Genomic DNA, 15,238 nt, shown 5'->3' with positions numbered 1-15,238 from the left:
AGGTAACAAGTGATAGAACAAGAGGAAATGGCCTCCAAATGTACAGGGAAAGTTTAGATTCTCTGATTCTATGCTGTTTACTGTGCATCATCTTGCAGATAATATGGAGAGGGTGCATAAATGGAGCACTGCAGTGTGGGGAACAGACTGGAAGCAGAGTCATCAGCAAAATGCTGATGCCCTCTGCGAAGCTGCGTGGGCCTTGGGTGGATTGAACCTTGTGGTGACCAAGTACCCACCTGCCTTGCTTGCAGGGGTAGGACTTGAGAAATACTTCTGAAGAGGTGACGCTTTGGCTTTGCTTTCAGTTCAGCCAGGCTTTAGCTGCCCTGATGCTGCTCTCTGGAGCCCGTTGCCTTCCTTCCTTCCTTCCTGCCTCCTTCCCTCCCTTCCTCACTCATCCCTCCTTCCCCTACATTACTGAGTACAGGCATGGTGATAAGCCTATGGAAACTGAAGAGCTGGCTTCCTTGTCTGCAAGGGTGGAGGAGACCAAACCAAGCCTTGTCTTTTCCAAGAATACAAACTCACCTTTGTATTCATCTATTAAAAAGAGGTACAGCCCAATGTGCTGCTTGTGCTACAAGCACTATCAAAAACTCCATTTTGTCCAGAAGACAAAACCTGTGTCCCATCTTACATGCATTTCCCAAATAAACAGAGAAGAAGCTTCTGATAAATGCACCTGTTTTTGTGGGCCTTAGGTCATTGGAAGTTTGGGCCAGAGTGATATCCTGAAGGTTCTCTGATATTACTGATCCATAAGAACGTAAAAGGGCACGGTTAGAGAGGAAGATAGAAGAAGGGGAGGAGATGTCAGTCTGCGTGGTGAGCAGCATGCCCATGCTCTCGTGGTGGGTAGAGGAGATGCCTTGCACAGCATGGAAATCCTTGAGAGTGGTGGTGATGATGGCTTTTGTGTGCTTGCAAGCTACTATGATTGAGTCCCCTGCCTTGGGAGCAATTGAGAGAAGTTTGCTTCTACCAAACTGTGGGTTTTGGTGGGTTTTTTAAAGTTGGCCTTGAATAAATCCTCTAGGAGCTGAAGAGAGGTGGCAGCTGGAGGGCGGGAAATGAAGCACTGTCTCTGGAGGAGGGGAGCACTGGAGCTAGCCAGACTCAGCTCCTTCCACTCAGGCCTTTGTGTGCTGAGCTACTGCCACTGAAAGTGTTGCAGCGCCTTCCACCCATGGCTTTTAACAGACTGCTGCAATGTCCAGGCAGACTGTCAAGCTTTGAGAGCTGGGCAGGGAAAGCATGAGCTTTCCATAAAGCTCTTTCTCCCATGAGAATGAAGTTCTGCTTAGGACAGATGGGATGATCTTCCTAACTCTCCTCTGCCCTGCTCCAGCCTCTCCCAGCTTCCAGCTCTCCCAGACCTCTTGTACCAAATTCTCCTGCCCTGGTTTTACTGGCCTGGTCGATTTTCCTCTGTAGGACTCACAAGGGCTTTATTTCAATTTGCTACAAATTTGGTGGGACTGATACCTAACTAGAGTGGTTCCTGTGTGGAAACCAGGTGGATCAGCATCAGGAGAGTGGTAGGGGGTAATGGAGGTGCCAGGGCTGATTGGCACCTCGGAGTGCACAGGCGTTCTGCTTAGTGGAGTGCAGGGAATGCAGAGGGTCCTGGCTAGGCAGTGACACCTTCCTTGCCATTGCAGCCCTCTGGGCTGAGCTGTGAAACTGGTGGAGCGGTAAAGCTATGGGGAGCAACACTACCACACGCCTCTGGTAGCATTGCCATGTCTCCCACTCCCTGCTTCAGCCCTCTATCCCTTGCTTCCCGCTGTCCCCTTGCCCTGACAGCCACAGCGTGGCCTGGGACTCACAGGGGAGTTTACTTAATCCCTGGTCTCTGTGTTAACAGCCACCATCCGGATGCAATGGAAACCTTTTTCAGGCGGCACTTTGGGCGGAAGGGGCTGCGGCGCAGCAGCGTGGTGGCTGTGCCCACGGGCAAGGCCAGGCGGCGCTCCCAGGTGGGGCTGCCCTCCGCCTCGCTGGCCCAGTGCCGCCGCGGCTCAGGCACCGCAGCGGCGTCCCTCTCCTGCCTGGGGCTGGTCCGGCGTCCCGGCACGCGTCGCCGCTCCAGCACCACGCCGCCCTGCCTCAGCCCCAGGTTTGCCGTGCAGAAGAAGCGCGGAGGCCAGGCACAAGCCATTGATGCCCAGCTGCTGGGTCCCACTGTCCTCCTGGCCAGCCTCCTTCCCACGGGGGAGGAGGGGGACGGGGCTCACTGCACTGACAGCTCCACATCTGAGTCTCCAGAGGACGGTGGTGCAGCAGCAGGAGCTGAGCAGGGCCAGCACGAGCACAGCGCTGAGGAGACGTGGTTGGCCATGCTGCCCCAGCTGCGGCCGCTGCAGGCAGGGCTGCTGTCGCGGGGCCCCCGCTGCCTGCGGCGCGCCTCCTCCCACCGCCTGCCCACCGAAGCCCTGCACGGCCGGGCTGCCTACGGCCTGCCAGGCCGCTACCGCCGCCTCAGCCAGCGCCGGCGCTCCAGCGATGCCCCTCAGCCTGGGCCGCTCCCCTCTGGCCACCCCCGGCTGCTGGCCCAGCGCTGTGCAGGAGTGGCTGGAACCGAGTGCCCCTCTGCCACCCTCGTCAAGGGTTTGGGACCGGAGCCCACCGGCCACACCACCCCGGACGGCTGGAGCCCCCGGCTGCTGTATGTATGGTGGCAGCATGTAAGCAGGCAATGCCTTGGGGAGGGGACAGGGGGAATGTACACCCAGGTTTGGTGGGGAAGGAGGGAAGAGACTCAGCGCCATTGGCCCTGGCTGCCATTGGTGTCTTGCAGTGCTGCTGGTGTACCACAATGATCTTCCACCTGGAGCTTGTGGGTGTCCTCTCCTGGCCAGGCTGGGACCAGGGGAATGTGGTAGGCCTGGTCACTGGCTGGAGATGTACACTTTCTCCTGGAAATCCAGCCAGGATTTCCTGCTCCTTTCCTCCACCCTAGCACATCTGGGAGAAGCTCACTAGTCCCAAACAAACAATTCCTTTTATTCTGGGCAGTTGTACTGGTCCATGGAAACACCCCAGGCTCTGAGAGATGCAGGGAGACTGTTGGACGGGTGCTCTAGATTGTCCCTGCAAAGGCAGTCCCACCACTGCAGCTCCATGGACACTCCCAGGGTGTTTTACAATGGAGCTCTTATCCCTGAGGGCATTAACCCAGCAGGCCCATGGTGTGCCTTTTGTTGGGTACAAGCTGTCTGGCTGAGCTGTCAGCAACGTGGCCAGTACTTCTTCATCCCACAGGACTATCTCACAGAAGCAGGTACTTCTCAGCCACCTGAGATGGAAATTCACCTAATTTCCAGCCACTTGTTCCTGAGGAGCCTTTTCTGCTGTAGCCTCACGTGTCATCTTAGAAGCAGGTTGTGCTTTGCATATATATTTAATAGCCAGCCCTCCTTTGTCTTCCAGGAAAGCTATTGCTAAATCCAGCCTCCAACACATGGTAGCCCAGCCAAACCCAGCACTAGCCATGAGGAGCGACTCGGAGAGGCAGATACGCAGCACTGTGGATTGGAGCGTAAGTTGTACTGTGTTTTGCTGGGCATTGCATGGAATGGGCTCTTGGCCGAGAAGCAGCAGGCTCTTCCCAGGGTTGAGGCTTCCCAGGTGACTGACTTTGACACATTTATGGCCTCTCCCATTGCCACCAGCTGGTGCCATCATCTGTGCTTCTGGCAGCACTACTTGATGCTGCAAAAGAGAGGCTGTGGAGGCACAGGTGGTTCCTGGAGGGATGGCATAACTTCTCCTCTCCCAGCTTTTCTGCTTCTGACAGCCAGGATCTGTTGCCTGGGGCCAAGCAACAGGAGTAAGCCCCTGCTCCTTAACAGCCAATGCCCCACAGGTTTTAAGCTGCCCGTTCAGACTGTAGAACAGAAGCTGGTTCAGGAGTGTCCCCTGCACTGAGTTTGCCCTGATGCCTCCTCTCGGGTTGATTAAAGCAGCTCCCCTGTGCAGGACACTGCAAGTGGTTTGTAGGTCTTGGAGTTGGTTTCCTGGGGGCCTCTTGTTTACAACAGGTGGGACATGGCAGCAGCTTTCTGAGGCTTCCTCTCTCCAGATGTCCCTGGCTGTTGCATGCATCTTGTCTCCTGGCCTCCATCTCCCAGCATTGTCCAGTATCTTGTCCCTTGCACAAAGTATTTTAGGGGCTCAGTTGCCTCTCTGGGGGTTCTCTCAGAGGTTGTGTTGTCTTGTGTGTTTCAGGAGGCTGCGGTCTATGGGGAGCACATCTGGTTTGAGACCAATGTCTCTGGGGACTTTTGCTACGTTGGGGAACAGAACTGCATGGCAAAGCTTCTGGTGAGTCACCTGGGGCCACAAACACGGCTGTGCTGTCACCGTATGGGGAGACCGCAGAGGCTGCGCTGCTGCTGCTGCTGCTGCTGCTGGGGGCCATGCAGGGGTCTGGGGAGCTGCCAGGGCAGGGACTGTGTCCCTTCTGCCTCTGCATACCGGAGGGCCTAGTCCCCAGTTTCTGCCAATGCTGGTTCTCATTTTGCAATGGGAACCTGATGCAGGGCTGCCCCTTGCCTGGAGGGTTCCAGAGAGAGGCTGTTGGTGTTCCACACCCTTGGAAGGACAATCTGAATCCAAGACCCTTCAACAGAGGAGAAAAGTGAGCTCTGGAGGCCCAGGCCTGTTGCCTCCTGCCCCTGCAGTCCTCCCTCCCAGTTTGTAGGCTCAGTCCTGCTCGTGGTGCAGGATATGGAGCGCTGATGCTCCATATGCCATCCTGCAGGTGCCTGCCACTGATACCACCCTGCAGATACCTCCCAGACCAGATTCCATGGTGCTCTCAGGCAGTGTCAGAAAAAGACAAGTACTGCAGGACAGGACAGTAGGGAAAGTGCCTCCCTGCTCTGTCCCAGGCTTGAGAACAACTGCTATAGGCACATGCTTAGACCCTTCGCTAGATAAGAAGTCTAGGTTGTATCTAACCTTACAGTAGAGCTTGTACTGTATCCCAGTACATAAGAAGGAGGTATGATGGGAGGCTGAGCTTGCCAGACTCTGAACACTGCATATTTTCATTCACATGTATATTTTTTCTCCTCTTTTCTTACCCTTCAGCAAAAACCTCTCTCCAGGCGCAAGTGTGCAGCCTGCAAGATCGTAGTGCATACACCCTGCATCGAACAGCTGGAGAAAGTGAGTAGAGCCTGTTAAGCCCTCCCTGCAGCTTGCAAAACTGTAGCAGCCTTGTCTTGGGCAGTGAAACACAAGAAGATGGAGGAACTGCAATGTGTAATTGCAGAGACTGGTCTTCTGAGGAGACAGTACCAAAATGAGGATCTAGTGATATGATTGGGACCCCAGGCCCCATTTTGTTCAGTAACCAAGACATGTTTTGTGGCAAGTACCAAACAACTCCAGAGGTTCTGAATCTTACTGTAGTGCAGCAAATTCCAGTAGATTTCCTTCAGGTACGATGGTTTTACTGGTTCCTCTCCTGTGTTCTTCCTACAGATAAATTTCCGCTGCAAGCCTTCCTTCAGGGAGTCAGGATCCCGGAACATACGGGAGGTGAGACATGTGCCTTAGACTGTGCCCACATCTGCATCTCCCATTTCCAGTTTGGTGGTAAAGACACCAGATGCTGCCAGCATGTTGCCCATCCAAGTGGAGGCATCATGTTCCTTCCTGCTCCAAGGGAGTGGTGCCATAAAAGGGAGTTTCTTTGCAAGGCAGCAGCACAGACTGGGTTTGAAGAGTAAGAAGTTTGCAGGCAGCAGATGCAGAGCATCCGATGGTTTGCATGTCCTGAATCTGCATGGGAGGAACCTACAGACAGTGGTTTTTGGGAGAAATTTTGACCCTTGTGTTGGGTCCTCAGGCACATAGATGAGGCTGTGGCAAACAGCAGGTCCCCAAGTCTCCTGCAGTTTGGAAGGAAGCAGTATGGGCTCCTTTCTGGCTTTATCACTCAGCTCTGACCTAGGTGCCACAGGTGGCAGTGGAAGTTGCCCACAGTAGTGGTATCAGACCCCTTCAGCCCATGTTGTAATGTACTGGGCATAAGCAGTGGCCTGGAACCTGTCTGCTGACCTGCAGTGGTGGAAGCCACTGTCAGCCTTCATGCTTCACCCTCCAGCCTGTGGAGCCAATGTAGCCTGTGCAGTGCTCTGGAGTGGGTGTGGGTGGCTCAGTCCTGGGCCATTTTGGTAACAGAGCTGCCCCCAGCACACTGTGTTTGTGCTGGCACAGCAGACCTAGCTGGGGAAGGATGTTCAAACATAGGGCTGCCTGCTTTGAAATGCTGGCATGACACTGTAAAGGGAAGCTTTCAGCATCACTTTAAACCTTCCTTTCTTGCTTTGTTTTTCTTTCTGTGCCTCCTTCCCATATTGCTCTTAGTCTAGCTCCCTTATTTGTGCTTCATTTACCTTTTGGGCTCTGCTAACAGCTTGCTGTCTCTGCTCAATTGTCTGTCTCTATTTTTCTTCTCTCCAGCCTCTACAAATCTTTTCTCTCTCCCCTTTCTTCCTTTTTCTTTTCTCTCACAAACTCTGCTTCTCCATCCTGTCTTTCTAATGCTTCTCAGTTCCTCCAAGGCCTCTTCCTTCCTGTTTCCCTAAAAAGGTGTTCTTCTGGCCTTTGTGGTGCCAGGGATCTCCTTCAGGGTCAGCCCTTTTGCTAGATGTGCCTGCTTGGACCCAGAGCTGAGCTCAAGGCATAGCCCTCCTTCTGCTCCTGCTGGATTAATATCCACTAAAGCCAACAAGACTCTTCTCCCCCGTCCCGTGTGCTGCACTCAAAGGAGGCAACACTGGAACTGACCCCAACCTCCTGCCAGTTTCTGTCTCTCATCATCATGATCCCAAAAGCTGTCAGGAGCAGGATGTTGGGCCCTGTCATGCCAGCCTGTGAACTCGTACTCCCTTTCTCTTTTTTCTTCTCTCTCTGCAGTTTTCCAGCCCGTTCCCAGTCCAGGGCTGGAAAAACAGGATAGGATTTAGGACAAGTAGTACTTCATTACAAAACTTCTGAAACCCTCACAATCACTTCTACAAGTCCCAGCCCTGAACCCACTGTGAGCCTGCAAGCAGAGCAGAGGTGCTGCCGAGCAGCCTTGCTGCCCACGCTGGCACTGAAGCAAGCTCAGGATTGGCCTGGGGAAAGAGCAGGGGGAAGTGGGTGTGGAGGGCTTTGAGGCTGCCACTCTTCTCGAGGAATGTGGAGTGAGGAGGTTCACTGCTTAGCTGCAAGCACTTCCATCTTCTTCCTGTGGGCACAAACTGTGTCTCTCCAGGGATTTTCACGCCATCCACCAGCACATTTTTCACCTGGCACTAGGGGCATCTGGGCAGAGATGTTAGGGGACAGAGATGTGCTGCTGCTTACCCACTCGCCATTGAATCTGCTTTGTGTGATTCTCAGTCTTTAGTTTCCCCGTCCTCCTTCCTATTTCTTCTGGTTTTAATTCCCTTTTCTTGGAGCATCTTAATTTGGCCTCTTGTCCCCTGATTCTTTGGCTTTGCCTTCTCAGCAGGTGGGGGGCTGGTCCCTATGAGCAGTGGTTTTGCTGCAAGAGCAGAGGTTGGCTGGCCTGTGTCCATTCCTTCTGCCTGTTCCTGTGTTCCCTCCTGCACTAGGCCCTTCACTTCTTTTTTTTTTTTTTGAATTTTCTTTTTTTCTTTTCCGTTTAGCCCATTGTTGTCCGACATCACTGGGTGCACCGGAGGCGGCAGGAAGGGAAGTGCCGGCAGTGTGGCAAGGTGAGAGGGCATCTTGGGCATTTTTCTCAGCCTGAAGGAAAGCTAAGGTCAAGCCAGAGACATGCACAGGGCTTGGAACCAGGGACATCCCACCATTCCTGTTTGACAGCAAAACCAAGACACGTGCCCTGCTTTACTCAGTGAAGTACTGTGTGACTGCTTCCCACATAGAGTAGTTCTTGCCCTGAAAGAGACTGTCTTCCTGACATGCTTTCCTTGAGCAATAAGGACACCCCTACAAAGCACAGTGGCCTTCCTGGTGCTGTTGTGATTGGGACTGTGTGACAGGATCTGGAGGGCTCCAGCTGCAGGCATGCTCTCTTTGTTAATGTCTCTTACTGATGGATGATAGGAAACTGCAGGGAATTCCCTAAGCCTCTTGTCCTTTCTTCCTTAGGGTTTTCAGCAGAAGTTTGCCTTCCACAGCAAAGAGATTGTGGCCATCAGCTGTTCCTGGTGCAAACAAGCGGTGAGCAGAGCCCCCCTGAATGCCTTTCCAGTCGGTTCTGCGGGAATGACCTCTGCTTTCTGCCGGGGCTCCCCGAGCTGCTGCTCGGCAGCCTGCCCTCAACAGCTCCCCCTGCTGGCAGAGGCTGTACTATGATATTTGCAAGCTCCTTTGAGAAACTTTCTCTTCATTGCCTTCCCGTTACAAAATTCCTGCATGCTTTCATCCAGCACTCCCTGCATTGGCATGGGGAACCTGAGAGGAGGAGATTGTGGCTGTGCCCAGCAAACTGAGCAGCTGAGTTTTCTCTCTGTCTTCTCCTTGGCCAGTATCACAGCAAAGTATCGTGTTTCATGCTGCAACACATTGAAGAGCCCTGCTCACTGGGGGCTCACGCTGCTGTCGTCGTTCCTCCCACCTGGATTCTGCGGGTCCGGCGGCCCCAGGTGAGTCACTTCAGCTCTTGGGGCTCTTTCAAAGTTACCACTTGCCCAGTGGCTCCTCACAGAGTTTTTGTGTTTGTTCCTTTTCTCTATAGAATCCGCTGAAATCTAGTAAAAAAAAGAAGAGGACATCATTCAAGCGGAAATCCAGCAAAAAGGGGGCCGAGGTAAGATATGAGGGGACTGGGAATGACCTTGTCTTGGAAGGGCAGAGGGACTGAACAGTGAGGAGCAAGGCTGAGAATAAAAGTGGGCTTTTCTAGATCTGTACTGACGTTAAGGAGGTTGAGCTGGAGGGAGCATGCCTGCTGGCAGGGTATATCCCAGAAACAAAGCTTATGGGGTGGCTGGGATGTTTTCTTCCTCCTGCTTCTGACCTGCATGATGTTAGGGCTCAGCTGGAGGTGGCAGTTTGCATTTCCCCAGCTTTGTTGAAGGATCTATGGTATCTCTTTGTTGAAGGGTCTATGGTATCTCTTGCAGGAAGGGAGGTGGAAACCCTTTGTCATCAAGCCCATGCCAGCTCCTCTCATGAAGCCCTTGCTGGTGTTTGTGAACCCCAAGAGTGGTGGGAATCAGGTATGGCCTTGGCTGGTATGTCTACGAAGACATCTCTGTAAGGTCATTGCCATTTGAGTGCTGAGCTGTCATTACAGTTTTGGTGATGCTTCAGCTGCACAAGAGGCCACAATGCCAGTTTGCTGCATAGCAGTTCCTACCTCGGCCAAGCTTTGCCTGTGTCCCCTCCAGAATGGTGTTGTCTTAGCCTGTCCCCAGGCAGGACCAAATGCCTCCTTCTGCTGTCCACTGGGAATTATTACCTGATTATTATCATTCAATATTACCTGAAGTCTTTCTTCTCCCCATAGGGAGCCAAGATCATCCAGTCCTTCATGTGGTATCTCAACCCACGGCAGGTTTTTGACCTCAGCCAGGGTGGACCCAAGGAGGCGTGAGTACTGATGGGGGCAGCACCTTTCTCTCCCCCATCTGTGTCCCAGGATTCCTCCTAAGAGCTCTTCCCCCAGCTCACAGAGGGAGACATGGATGTGGCTTTGTGAATGCCAAGGGCTCTGAGAGGCAGCTGCTCTGTAACACCTTCAGTAACTCTCCCCTCCTCAACCTCCCTGCTGCCCACAGGTTGGAGCTGTACCGCAAAGTCCACAACCTCCGGATCCTGGCGTGCGGGGGAGATGGCACGGTGAGTCCCCAGCCCCTCCATCCCCTGGTGCCCCTTCCCCCAGGCCTTTCCAGTGCAGACAGCAGGCCTCCTTGTTGTAATCCAGGACAGGACAAACTGGGCACACTGCATCCGTGGTACAGCTGGTAGCAGAGATGCTGTGGGTCCCCTTGTGCACTGTTCCAGGGAGTGCTAGTCTAACATGTCTGGATTTGTAGCCCTTTTGAGGGCCAGTGTCCTCACTGGGGTTACTGGTACATCTGCAGCACCTGATTAGAGTGTTAAAGACTGTGAATTGCCTCAGTTGTGGCTAAGGAGACCCCATCTCTGCCCCTCTGCCATCGCTAGTGCTCCAAGTCACCTCTGCCTGCCTGCTGGTCTCTGAGATAACTAATGGTTTCTTTGTACTCTCTTGCTTGAGCAGGTGGGCTGGATACTCTCCATTCTGGACCAGTTACGCATCAACCCACCTCCTCCTGTGGCCATCCTACCTTTGGGGACAGGGAACGACTTGGCCAGAACACTGAACTGGGGTGGGGTAAGTGATGGACACAAGAACCCACTGCTGAGAGAGCAGGGCTGAGTGCTTCAATCCTTGTTCCAGACACGTGGTTGGAGATTTGCATGGGCTCATGTTTCAATTTCTTGTAAATACAGAGCAACAAATAAGTGCAATTTGGATGTTGCTGTTCTTCTGACATTTGAATGGTACTGCATTAGATTCTACAAAAGCAATTGGCTTTTCAAACTTTGGAAAATTTTTAGAAGGCAGATGTATTGTTTTAAATTTCAAGTCCCATTTTGTTGTGCATTCAAGTAGAGTTGATCTCTTCTACATCTTTTATTCTGAGATGCCTTACCAAAGCCTGCTGTCTGGGGTATCTCTCTGGGAGGCAGGCATGAGGCCCTCAAGTCCTTCTCTTCACCAGGGTTACACAGATGAGCCTCTGTCCAAGATCCTATCACACGTTGAAGATGGGAACATAGTACAGCTTGATCGCTGGAACCTCCATGTGGAGCCAAACCCTGACACAAACCCTGAGGAAAAGGATGAGGCAGCTGCTGACAAGGTGGGACACCTCTCCATGTCTATTCCCTGTGCTAGAGTCTGCATTCTCTCTTCTGTCACTGGCTTGGGCAGTCCCAGCACTTGTGGCTATGTTCTCGGGTTGGTGTTTCCCTCTCACTCCTCCAATTCCACCATTCTGTTCATAGCTCTGAGCCACAGCATTCATAGCAAGAGTGTATGTAGAGTTCATAAATAAATGCCTACCAAAGGTTTTTAACCACCACTTACAACAGGTATAAGTCTTCTGTGAGACTGTTTTCTTTAACAGAAACATGGGTGACTGCAGAAACCTCAGAGAGCAGAGTGTGTCCCCTTGGACCGTTTCCCTTGCCCCTAGGAGCCAGGAAATAATCCATCATCTCAGGCTGGTGACCTCTGTATTTTCCTAGGGAAAAGGCAAGCAGGATCTTTTAGCCTCATGAGCACTGTAATGGCTCTGCTGTAACCTGACCTCATCTGTGCCACGGGCACATGCTGGCGGCCTCATCCTTATTTCTCCTTTCCATTTCAGCTCCCTTTGGATGTCTTTAATAATTACTTCAGCCTTGGCTTTGACGCACGGGTGACGCTGGAGTTCCACGAATCTCGAGGTACAGGGCAGTGGCAGGACTTGGTCGGGTTCTGTGGGATGGGCCTGTTCTCATTTGTGGGTTCCTCAGGAAAGGGAACAAGAGAATTGCTTCAGGGACAGAGCTGGAGGTGAAACATGAGGAGCAAGTCCAAGCTGCAAAGGGGGAAAAGGGGTGCCTGCACAGGAAAGAAGCTGGGGGCAGACCCCTGGCTGAGGCTGGCTGGAGAGCTGTGTCTGAGGAGAGCTGGCAAGTAAAATGTTTCCATGTGTAGGCCAGTGACCTGGACTTTTTTCTCCTTTTCCCTAGAGGCCAACCCAGAGAAGTTCAACAGCCGGTTTCGGAATAAAATGTTCTATGCTGGGGTGAGTGTGTGGGGGATGTCTGAGCCTGCCATCATAGCAGCCTTAACGTCAGCTGCAGCACAGGCCTGAACCCGCCTCCTGCCTGCATCCTAAACTCACCCATAAGCTACATAGACCTTCACATGCACCCAAGTTAAGCCCCCCAGCCCAAAGCTGGAAAGTTGCTGGAGAAATACTGCAGTGCTGGGAGTCACAGCTCCCCTTTGGCTGTGAGTGCTACTGGCAGTACAACTTGCTCCGTGGCCTGCAGTACAGTTGCTGTATTGATCTCCTGCCACTGTTGTTCTTGATCTCAAGCTTAGGGGTGGTCACCGAGGCAGGACCGCCCTGGAGCTGTGGGAAGGCAGACTGTCCCCCCTGCAGAGGAAAAGGAAGCCTTTCCATAGTCTGCACACTACTTTGGTCTTTTATTATATACCTTGGACCAGTTACAGCTTCCTGGCTAATTACATCACCCTCCTGTGTCTCACCTGAGAGCTTTGCATCTCAGTATCAGCTTAGTTCCTCTGTCTCCCCATCCTCAATATACTTTCTAGCCATGTGTCTGGTGACTGGTATTCGAGCAGTACTAAAGGCCGAGTGCTGCTCTGTGCCATCTCACACCTGTCTCGCTTGTGTCTCTTTTGCTGTCTGCACAGTTAAGCCCAAAGGGGAACCATGCTGTCCCTCCTGGAATCTCTAGATGGGGTCACTTCAGCTCTGTTTGGTGGTACTTCATATCAGCTTGAGACTGAATTTGTCTTTTGTTACTTGATTCTCACTGTAGGAGACTCATCTTGTCAGCTCTTTCCTAAAGTCAGGACTGGGCTGGCAAGGGAATACTAGAGCATGTTACTTACAGTGCCTCAAGGTTTTTGGTAGGCAAAATAGCAAGAGGAACGGATCAGGTTGTTTTGGAGGAGAAGAGGACTTCTGAGAGTGGATGAAAAGGGGGTTTGCAGGTTTGATCAGCTGAGGTCTGTGTCAGGTCAGAGGCAGGCTGAGTTGCAGGTCAGAGGCAGGCTTCCTGGCTTCCCATTCTGGTGGACACCTGGGCACTAACTCTGTCTCTTACTTTGGCAGACGGCCTTCTCCGACTTCCTCACTGGGAGCTCCAAAGACTTGGCGAAGCATGTCAGGCTGGTTGTGAGTGTACTGGGGTGCTCTGGTCCAGGGAGGGGGTGAGCTGTGGAGGTGTGAATAATGTCCCTTGGCACACTGAGTATGTCAGGGTTGGGGAACGAATGGGGAACTTTCTGGGAGCATCAGCTTCCCCTGACTTGGAGAACATTCACTGTAGGGAGCAGAGAAGGGAGGTCATTTCTTCCTAAGTGAGTAGGATGGACCAGGCTCCCCCTTACAGCAGCCTGAGCACCCCTGTGTTGTCTCTAGTGTGATGGGATAGACCTGACCTCCAAGATTCAGGACCTGAAGCCCCAGTGCCTGGTCTTCCTTAACATCCCAAGGTGAGCACGCTCAGGACCTGTCTTCATATGCTGGGCTTTTCATACCTGTGCTGTAGATCTCTGCCTGGGTTTGGGGTGCCAGTCCAGGTATTTCTTCTTGTCCTTTCACAGGTACTGTGCAGGCACCATGCCGTGGGGCAACCCTGGGGAGCACCATGACTTCGAGCCCCAGCGCCATGATGATGGCTGCATTGAAGTTATCGGCTTCACCATGACGTCACTGGTGAGTTAGTGCTGTTGCCAGTTGTAGGTAGCAATCAGGGGAGTGAATGGTCCCATTGACCGAGTCTCAGCCAGCCCACAGCTCCACAGATCCTCTCTGGAGGAGTTGTGGTTCTGGCCTATATGACAGTGTCTGCTCTCTAAGATTTAGGTGAGGTGCTGTCATGCCCTGGTCTCTGTGAGTCCCTTCTCACTGAAATCATACCTGAGACCCTCAGAACTTGGTTCACTTGTAACATCCAGATGACAATGGATGTTCCCCTCATCCACGTCTCAGTCCATGTTCTGCTCTCACTCTGGACCCTTTCACAGGCTGCCTTGCAAGTCGGTGGCCATGGGGAGCGGCTCTGTCAGTGCCGGCAGGTGGTTCTCACCACATCCAAGGCCATCCCCATGCAGGTAGATGGAGAGCCCTGCAAGCTGGCAGCTTCCTGCATCCACATCTCTCTGCGCAACCAAGCCAACATGCTGCAGAAGACCAAGCGGCGCAACTCCATGCCTCTGCTCAATGAGTAGGTTCCTCAGATTGATCTGCCACCTCCTCTCCAAGGAAGGATGGTTGGCAGGGAAAAGGATGGGACTGATCCGTGACTGGCAGAGGCATTTCAGTCCTTTCTTGGATAGGGTCTGGGAAGGGATTGGGTCACTGAAGTAAGACCAGACCCTGATGCTGAGGAAGCTGCTGGTGCCAACCTCCCCACCCCAGTCTATACAATACTCTTGCCTATTTTGGAGGGATTGGGGCAATAAGGAGAAAGCAGGGTGTCACTTTCTGAAATCTTCCTTTTTTCTTGCCCCCTGCACACAGCCAGCAGCCAGTGCCCGAGCGGCTGCGGATCCGGGTGAGCCGCATCAGCATGCGCGACTATGAGGCACTGAACTATGACAAGGAAAAGCTCAAGGAAGCCTGTGAGTGACCAGCTGAGTGACCAGGGGGTGGGAACTGCAGTCCCCAAGTATGGCAAAGCCTGTAGCTAAACTGTGAGGTGTTGGAAATGGGGCATGGGCTGCTCCCTGAGTTAAGCCTGTGCCCTGTCCTTCAGCTGTGCCACTGGGGATCATCGTGGTTCCAGGAGACAGTGACCTGGAGTTGTGCCGGACTCAGATTGAGAAGCTACAAGAGGTGAGTCTGCATGAAAAGTGGTCATAGCTTAATACTGAGAATGAAGGGACTCAGGGAAAGGATTTTGAAGCCACCTTGACCTGCACACACCACCATACATACTCTTGCTTTGGGTCACGCTTAGAGGTCACGGTTTGCCTTCACCATGTGTGAAGGCAGGGTCCCAAGCTGTATGCCTTGTTGCTCCCTGCTGTCTGACAGCTTCTTTTTCAGCATTCCTCTTCTGACTGTTCTCCAAGCCCAGAAGGTAACTCTGAAAAGCTACAGGGTAGTATAAAAAGCCAGCACACATCCTGTGGGGGCCTATAACCATTCAACCCTTCACAGGCTCTGTGTTTCCTGTCACAGCTCCGCCTTCTCCAGGTGCCTGAATTAGGTTTATAACCCCTCCCACTCTTCTCATTTACAAGCATTAATTTTTGTGTCCTTGCCAATGTACTAGCACGTCTGTGACCTGTACATAGACTGTGTTACTGTTGGTCCTGGTGAGCAATGCCTTCTAAGCCCATAGTGTGGCTTCTGGTGCTGCACTGCTCAATCTGATTGTTGCAGAGAAGACTGAAGAGACCTTTCTTAGTCTGCTGTTAGCTGGCCCTTGTGCCTGTGGGAATCCCATGCATTGTATGTGT

General features: G+C 52.7%; 1 protein-coding gene across 4 annotated transcripts in view; it reads left to right on the top strand.

The window, feature by feature from the left end:
* The window catches only part of DGKZ (diacylglycerol kinase zeta), a 54,159-nt gene that overhangs the window by 25,533 nt on the left and 13,388 nt on the right, over nucleotides 1-15,238 (top strand). For 3 of the 4 annotated variants that reach the window (XM_063158990.1, XM_063158992.1, XM_063158991.1), the window contains exons 2-22: nucleotides 3,436-3,544; nucleotides 4,234-4,329; nucleotides 5,101-5,178; nucleotides 5,497-5,553; nucleotides 7,677-7,745; nucleotides 8,143-8,214; nucleotides 8,523-8,639; nucleotides 8,732-8,803; nucleotides 9,120-9,215; nucleotides 9,506-9,588; nucleotides 9,777-9,837; nucleotides 10,241-10,354; nucleotides 10,746-10,886; nucleotides 11,397-11,475; nucleotides 11,764-11,819; nucleotides 12,882-12,944; nucleotides 13,191-13,264; nucleotides 13,376-13,487; nucleotides 13,799-13,998; nucleotides 14,295-14,395; nucleotides 14,530-14,609. In XM_063158990.1, coding sequence (XP_063015060.1) covers nucleotides 3,436-3,544; nucleotides 4,234-4,329; nucleotides 5,101-5,178; nucleotides 5,497-5,553; nucleotides 7,677-7,745; nucleotides 8,143-8,214; nucleotides 8,523-8,639; nucleotides 8,732-8,803; nucleotides 9,120-9,215; nucleotides 9,506-9,588; nucleotides 9,777-9,837; nucleotides 10,241-10,354; nucleotides 10,746-10,886; nucleotides 11,397-11,475; nucleotides 11,764-11,819; nucleotides 12,882-12,944; nucleotides 13,191-13,264; nucleotides 13,376-13,487; nucleotides 13,799-13,998; nucleotides 14,295-14,395; nucleotides 14,530-14,609 — 1,930 coding nt within the window. Of the gene's footprint in view, nucleotides 1-1,870; nucleotides 2,672-3,435; nucleotides 3,545-4,233; nucleotides 4,330-5,100; nucleotides 5,179-5,496; nucleotides 5,554-7,676; nucleotides 7,746-8,142; nucleotides 8,215-8,522; nucleotides 8,640-8,731; nucleotides 8,804-9,119; nucleotides 9,216-9,505; nucleotides 9,589-9,776; nucleotides 9,838-10,240; nucleotides 10,355-10,745; nucleotides 10,887-11,396; nucleotides 11,476-11,763; nucleotides 11,820-12,881; nucleotides 12,945-13,190; nucleotides 13,265-13,375; nucleotides 13,488-13,798; nucleotides 13,999-14,294; nucleotides 14,396-14,529; nucleotides 14,610-15,238 lie in introns of all 4 variants that reach the window. The other variant, XM_063158989.1, reaches the window with a different exon arrangement.

Source organism: Melospiza melodia, chromosome 6 (assembly GCF_035770615.1).
Source record: "Melospiza melodia melodia isolate bMelMel2 chromosome 6, bMelMel2.pri, whole genome shotgun sequence".
Classification (NCBI taxonomy): Eukaryota; Metazoa; Chordata; class Aves; order Passeriformes; family Passerellidae; genus Melospiza; species Melospiza melodia.
The sequence above is the reverse complement of the archived record's forward strand: the minus strand, read 5'-3'. Positions and strand labels throughout refer to the sequence as shown.